Below are 8,075 nucleotides of genomic sequence, written 5' to 3' on the forward strand. Positions count from 1 at the left end.
CTCGGTCTTGGTCTTGACTTGGTCTTGGACCCCAAAAGTCTTGGTCTTGTCTCGGTCTTGATACCCTCGGTCTTGGTCTTGACTTGGTCTTGGACCCCAAAAGTCTTGGTCTTGTCTCGGTCTTGATACACTCTGGTCTTGGTCTTGTCTTGGTCTCGGGTTAGGTGGTCTTGAACACAACACTGCTTGTTTCTTTACCATTATTGATATATTGCTATAGTTTCTGGAAGAATCCAGGGTGGTATAATTGATATTGGATCTGTTTGATTAATTTCTAGACTATCCGTTTTAAATTCCTTTATGTCCTTTTCAATTTTCCATCCATAACTCCTCATCTCTTTCTTTTCCTTTTCCCAACATGATTTTAAAATTTCCTGATTTGGATGATCACATTTATTACCCATCAAATTTAACCAATAATTAATTCCTAGTTTAGTTCTCCTAGATCTAATGGCATTTCTCCCGTTTCTATTTCTAATGCTGCTGTAGGTGTTGTTTTGAATGCTCCAGTACACAATCTTAATGCTTGATGCTGAATACTGTCTAATTTATCCAGATGACTTTTAGCTCTGAACCGTAAACTAAACAACCTCCAGGTCTATTGCTCCGGAACCTTCCTAAAGAGAACGTCGTTTCCTACCGGAACTGGGCGATATCGGACCGGAAGCCTCGGCATGCGAGAGCGAATGGTTGTTGACGAGTAAGAACGTACCCTTTCTGTTTGTGCCAGTGTTTAATGATCCCGTCTCTGTTTAGGTGTTAAGGAAGTGTCTGAACCCAGCGCACGTTGTATCTCTTAAACTGTTTTACATCAAAACAGGCTGTTAGGAAGCAGTCCAGCCTCTTATTATTCTCACCTCACTTAAGTTTTCCTCCCCCTCAGCGCCATGAGTTACTCTGACTACGACTCAGACGGATATTTGTCAAATGAAGATGCCGACTATGTCCCATCAGGTGAGTCTGTGCCTTGCGTTAAATAATGCTATGCTGTTGAATAAGAGGACGATGGTTCAGACAGTTAAACAGAAAGACTGAAGACATCCAGCCAGATGTCTTCAGTGTGGAAGTAATATATTAATAGTAATGATAATAGTGATTAATAATGATATTTTATTATTTTTTAATCTTGAACAATTTACTGTAGATTTTTCTTATGTGGGAAATATTATGTTAATATAGTTTAAGAAACAAATTACAATTCTGACGGTATTAACCATTATAGACATCACCAACATGTTAGTTACATTATGTTAACATTTGTATAATAATAACAACACGCCGAAGCAACGTTTGGATTAAATTAGTTCAGCCTTTGGTTCCGTGAAAACGCAGTGAAAAATATTCATCACAAGTTCAAAATTTTATATTTTCAAATCCCAGACAACCTTCCGTTCTCACCAGACATAGAAGCCATACCATATAGTTTAGAGAAACCCTCACTAAAAACAATATGTCGGCTTAGGTTTGTGGATTGACTGAAGTTTACTTTTTTTTTTTTTTCAAACTCTTAATCCTTGCCAAGTTATCATTTTGTGAATGTCTAGCCTTTTTCTGAACAGCGGGTTTTGATGTGGGGGCAAACCCCATCATTGACCAGAGTGGTTAATCATGCCTTGGATCCAGTTCACAACACACAACTCATGACAGTCACACAGGCAGATTCCAATTGATCCTAATTATCACATTGTCAAATTCTGTTTATTATTCAGACTGGTTACAAAGTTTTCTGTCTAAGGAAACCCACCAGATTGCATTGTGTTGTTGGCTTTACAGTAATCCCTCATACTGACCATACATGTGGTGACAGTGAAGGGGAAAAAACTCCCCTTTAACAGGAAGAAACCTCCAGCAGGACCAGAACCTGACCATCTACCAAGTGAGGGTTTAAGAAGATGTAGAATGCACACACACACACACACACACACACACACACACACACACACACACACACACACACACACACTGGCATTAATTACTAATTCACTTTGGCTCTAAACACAGTGGGTGTTGAAATGTCAATCTGCCTCAGTGTCTGTCAGTTGACCAGTGAGCTCCAGGTTGTGTCTAAATCATCTTTCAGCTCCTGCTTCAGCACACAGCTGCTAGAAGTTCATGGAAACTCATCTTGGTGAATGTAAACTATTGAATTTCAAGAAAGTTTTATTAAAACCCTCTAAAAATGATTATTTCTTTATTCAGATAATGTTTTATTGCGGAAATCGTTTTGATCATATTGATGGGCCAAAACAGGAAAGGTTCAGTCTGATCTGATGTCAGACAAAGAGGAAAAGAGTGTGTCTTTTTATACACTGTATGTAAATATTTGCTTTCAAAACACAAACAGTAACTTTCTGTCTATTTTTAAAATTGTGTATGACACTGGTCTTTCTTTCAGACGATAACCTCAGTGAGGATGACATTAATGAGTGTGAGAAGGAAGACCCTCTCCATGAGGATGACACTGTGCCTCATCCTGACCTCAAGAAAAAAAAGAAAAGAAAAGACATCAGCAGGAAGTGAGTGTGAGACACAAAAATCAGGGGTCCAATCAAAAGAACAACTTCCTGTCGCAGTCAGAGACTGAGCTGCACAGGTGACGCCGCTGTCACTGTATGACTGCCAGGGGTGAAAGTAAGGGGGTACGGCAGGGTACTGCATACCCCTAAAATATTTAGCGGGGGTACGCAGTACCTGCAAGAGAGGGGAGAGGCTGTCTGCTGTAAAAAATCAATGGGTTCACTGTGCAGCCATGTTGCACCCACTAATCAGCCGTGACTGATTAGTTTTTCAAAAACAATCTAAAACACGACTTAATCAGTTAATAAATAACTTTTTTCCAATTTCATATTGTTCCTGAACTGTTCGTGCTTAACTAGAGCAGCGGTGCAATATGTCGATCGTGGAAGGTTTTGAGTCGATCTCAGCATTAGGAGACAAACTGAACGCCACCAGGAAGCTGAGACCAGCACGTCCTCCTCTGGCTGGCTTAAAACGTTCGTAACTTTATTAAAGAACAACAACAACAAAATCAACAAAACGTGTTCAAATTAATGACCCAACAACAACAATAATCTCAGTGATTATTGTTTCAACAAGGTGTTTCGCAATTCTGTGCGTTTCGGTTCCATTACCAAAATAATCAGCCACCGCTGTGTTCAGGGAGGCTTATTAATGATCGCAAAATAAATATCAAGCCTGAAAACCTGATATGAGAACGGACTGAATGTTTTTAACATAATCTCTGGTTGTCTTGGAGAGCGCAACAGGAGGTTGCCATGGCAACGGGTGTGCTTAAATGACAGAGAGAGACGGAGAGTAAAAATGTGCGAGTGGTTTAGAGTTGATCACCTGTTCAGGTTGTTTTATCTTTGTTTTCCTTTGCTGTGGCATCACAGCCGCTGTAGTTTCTGAACGTTCAATAAACAACACACTTGGACTAATTACCTCGTTATTTGTGAGTATGCGTCATTACAACAAACATCAAACACTGTAAATATGTTTCATTAAGTATTTAACAAATGGCTTCTACCGCGATAATTATGTGAAATTAAATTAATTGTCTAATATAAAAAAATAGTTTGGTGCTGTCGGGCTCAGAGTCTGAGGCTTTTCCTTTATCAAACATTTTTTTTGCCTCTTATTTAGTGGAAATATTGATGTTGATGAGACTTTCTCCAAATCTTTTTCAACCTTTATAGCTCTATTGTTGAAACTGAGGCTCTAACATTCACAAATGACAGTGAAATAAAATCCAGTCCAACATCTGGTTTGAGGTGATTCCTCTGGAACCTGTTGGAGGAAAAATATACCAACTTCAGAAGATGAGCTTTAACCTAACAGAGCTCTGTGGTTCCTCCTATCAGTATGAGAGTCAGAGTGAGGAGGCGCCATGTTAGGAAGATGAAGTGGAAGCTGCAGGATCTTCAGAACAAACAGGTCATGATGCTGGGCTACTGATTATCCCTCTGTCTGGACACAGGATCAATAGAACCAGTTTAAAAGCTAAAATGAATGGTTATATGCCAGACATGGAAAACTGGGATGCACTCCATGCCATGATGTTCAGAATTTAGGTCTCATGGCATCTCAAGGTGTCAACATTGCAGCCAGTGGGCTGAAGGAAATACAGCTCTATTTTGTAACAATTCAAGAGATAGTACCCCCAAGAATTTAAAACTACTTTCACCCCTGATGACTGCCTCATGATTGTGAGTGTGTGTCGTTTGGTATTATGACGTGATGATAGACAATAGTTGTGTGTTTGCACTAGTTAATGGATCTGTGGTAATGAAGTACGAGTGTTTGGAACTGATGGGATTGAAACAGAGTCAGGGCTCCTAACGACAGAGCACAGAGTCACATCTGAATCGGCTCTCAGCATTGATGTTCTGCCTCCAGGCTCTGAATGTTTTGTTTCAAAGATGGTTTGGTCATCAGAAACCAGGAATAAAAATCCAGACCAGAGATTATTTGACCTTAATATTAAAACACAAATGTCTCATTTTAAACAACACAATTTTTTGTGGTAAAACAAGCTAAAGAAATTACATTTTCATTTTTTAAATTTAAAATCTAAAAGCTGAAATTACCTGCAATGGAAAGCAAGAAATGACTTGTTTTTCCACTTTTGACACCAACTGCAGCGTCAAGACAAACTTGGAGCAACCTTCTGTCTGCCTCTGTGCTTGCTTGCGTGCATGTATGTGTGCGTGCGTCTGTGTGTGTGTGTGTGTGTGAGAGGTTTTTATCATTTCCATGTGTGTGCCGTGCCATGATACCAGGTGCCTGGTTATATCTGAGAAATATCTTCTCCGTTTTGAAAATATGAGAATAAATTTTTTATAATTAAAGTTTTTTAATTATAAAAAACGTATAATTCAATTATTTGCATTTAAAAACAAATATCAGAATTCTTTTGTATTTGTTTTTTTTATTGCTAGTTTCTGATAAAAAACTCCTTTTACCAAAACACATTCAGACAAAACTTAAATATATTTTACAATTAATTGGGTTTCATATGATTTCAGTGTGTTTACTTTATCATTCTCATCTAGATTTATTTGTGGGGTGAGCTGCTGCCATATAAATAAACTAATTTATAATGCAACATCTTCCACAGTACAATAAAAAAAGTATCTATTTTTTAAGTGAGTGTTTTCTTTATATTTAACTAAAAATGAGAGTTTGTTTCACAGTAAAATAAACATGATGATAATGATGGATTTTATGAATCGTTTGAAACAGGAAGAGGAAAGAAGAGCTAAAGCAGGTAGAGGCTCAGCTGCCGAAGGAAGACAGTGATGATGAGGAGAAACGGAAGAAGAAGTCGGATGATCTTTGGGCCAGTTTCCTGTCCGATGTCGGGTCAAGACCCAAAGATTCTGCACCCAGCTGCCAGTCAGATTCCACTGAAAAGGTAAATTTGTTCTAGGGGAGATGTCTGAGTATTTAAAAACGTTGATGTTACCATGACAACCATCTGAACTACAGATGGTTATCATCAGGGGTGAAAGTAGGCGGGTACGGTCAAGCTGCAGTACATAACTTTAATAAAAAATATGTTTTCTCCATATTTGTTAAAACTGTCACTATGTCGTAGCAGTTTATGAGACAGATAATCTGTGAAAACAATCAATCAATGCACCGTTCTGACCAAAACAACCAATCAGAACTAGTAGGACGCTCTTAGCACTGTCAATTAGCCTCATTCACTCACTGCTAAATGTGGTAATGGTGGAGAAGCAACTTATCATTGCAAGAAACTGTTTATCTGCCGTCATTGGTAGCTATGCTAACTAAACTGAGCATTCACAGTTTTGTGCTATGCTAGCTGCAGCACGGCACAAATCGAGGGGGAGGAAGGATGAGCAGCACCACATGAGATTGTGATTGACAGTACTAAAACTCTCCTGCCACTGACTGGTTGCTTCGAGCACTGGGAGAAGGCAGAGAAAATAGATTTTTCACAGATTACTTCTCATATCATACTGTCACAACATAATGACAGTTTTAACAAATATGTGGAAAAAAATATTTATATAAAAGTTATATTCTGCAGCTTTAATTTCATTCAGGAGAGGACGGGTCAGGAGGGACGTGGGTTATAACTGCTGTTGACTGACTCACCTATTGTTAAGTGGTAAAAGGTACCAGGGACAAGTTAAATATATGAATATGTTGGTAATTTATTTCCTTAATTCATTAAATGCTAGTGAAATGGAGGCAAACAGCAGTCTGTAGCTAAGCTAATTATGCTAAATGGTTGATAATCTCACACAGTCTACTCGCCTCTCTTGGAGAAAAACTGGGTTATAAATTAACACTCTTGCCTTTTTCTTTATCTCCCTCTCTTTTTTTTGAAAACCTGATTTTATAACTTTTCTTAGCAGCATAGTAACTGCCACAATCGTTCATATCTTCCACTGACTGCTGTTGAACAGCGTCACTCTGAAGCGCTCCAAGCAGGAACGAACCATGTAACGCAGGGAGGTTCAGGGCAAATATGGATGTGTGTTTTATGATATGGGAGTGGGAACATTAAATTTTTACTGCTAAAAACAATCTTTGAAAATGCAATATGATTAATTTTGTAATTGTGACAGGGCCCCGATTTTTTTTTTTTAATTTCTATGAACAAAAAATAAATAATTAAATTATGGAGGGCTACCTGTTGGTCAGGGCCCCTAGAATTGTCATCACTTTTCCCCCCTTTACCACGCCCCTGCCTGCAAGAGAGGGGAGCGGCTGTCTGCTGTAAAAACAAAACAACGGGTTCACTGTCCAGCCATGAGTGCATCCACTAATCAGCCGTGACTGATTTGTTTTTCAAGAACAATCTAAAACACGACTTAATCAGTTAATGAATAGCTTTTTTTCCCCATCTCATATTGTTTCTTAACTGTTCGTGCTTTGCTAGAGCAGCGGTGCAATATGTCGATCGTGGATAGTTTCGAGTCGATCTCGACATTAGGAGACAAACTGAACGCCGCCAGGACGCTGAGACCAGCACGTCCTCCTCTAACTCCTTATCAAAACGTTCATAACTTTATTAAAGAACCACAGAAAACAATCACGCGTTCCAATTAATGACCCAACAAAAATAATAATCTCTGTAATTATTGTTTCAACAAGGTGTTGCACAATTTTGTGCGTTTTGGTTCCATTACCTAAATAACTAGCAGAGAAGGAGTTTAAAATTAACTAGTCAACCACCACTGTGTTCAGGGAGCACTTATTAATGATTGCAAAATAAATATCAAGCCTGAAAACCTAATATTGTAACGGACTCAATGTTATGTTTTTAACGTAATCTGTGCTCTTTTTGTGCAGCGCAGACGGTTGCCACGGCAACGGGTGTGCTTAAACGACAGAGAGAAAGTAAAAAGGTGCGAGTGGTTTTGAGTTGATCACTTGTTGGGGTTATTTTACCTTTGCTGTGGCGCTTTACAGCCGCTGTAGTTTCTGAACATTCAATAAACGACAATCTTACTTAGCTCTTTGTGAGTATACGTCATTTACAACAAACATCAAACACGGTAAATATGTTTCATTACGTATTTAACAAACAAATGGCTTCTACCGCGATAATTATGTGAAATTAAATTAATTGTCTAATTTAAAAAGAAAGTTTTATTGCTCTCTGGCATCTTCCTTTGAGCTCAGAGTCTGAGAGGCTTTTCCTTTATCAAACCATTTTTTTGCCTCTTATTTAGTGGAAATATTGATGTTGATGAGATTTTCTCCAAAATAACCTTTTTCAACCTTTATAGCTCCACTGTTGAAAATGAGAAGCTAACATTCACAAGTGACAGTGAAATAAAATCCAGTTCAACATCTGGTTTGAGGTGATTCCTCTGGAACCTGTTGGAGGAAAAATATACCAACTTCAGAAGATGTACTTTTAATTTAACAGAGCTCTGTGGTTCCTCCTATCAGTATGAGAGTCAGGGTGAGGAGGCGCCATGTTAGGAAGAAGTTGCAGGATCTTCAGAACAAACAGGTCATGATGCTGGGCTGCTGATTATCCCTCTGTCTGGACACAGGATCAATAGAACCAGTTTAAAAGCTAAAATGAA

The 8,075-nt window shown here is 38.6% G+C and overlaps 1 protein-coding gene across 1 annotated transcript in view; it reads left to right on the forward strand.

Annotated features, from left to right (window-relative positions):
- The first annotated feature begins 614 nt into the window (after positions 1-614).
- The window catches only part of cfdp1 (craniofacial development protein 1), a 28,209-nt gene continuing 20,748 nt past the window's right edge, over positions 615-8,075 (forward strand). Inside the window, exons 1-4 of the mRNA XM_007543450.2 lie at positions 615-700; positions 884-954; positions 2,396-2,516; positions 5,245-5,416. Coding sequence (XP_007543512.1) covers positions 675-700; positions 884-954; positions 2,396-2,516; positions 5,245-5,416 — 390 coding nt within the window. The 5' untranslated portion in view covers positions 615-674. The remainder of the gene's footprint in view (positions 701-883; positions 955-2,395; positions 2,517-5,244; positions 5,417-8,075) is intronic.

Source organism: Poecilia formosa, unplaced genomic scaffold (assembly GCF_000485575.1).
Source record: "Poecilia formosa unplaced genomic scaffold, Poecilia_formosa-5.1.2 Scaffold827, whole genome shotgun sequence".
NCBI classification, from domain to species: domain Eukaryota; kingdom Metazoa; phylum Chordata; class Actinopteri; order Cyprinodontiformes; family Poeciliidae; genus Poecilia; species Poecilia formosa.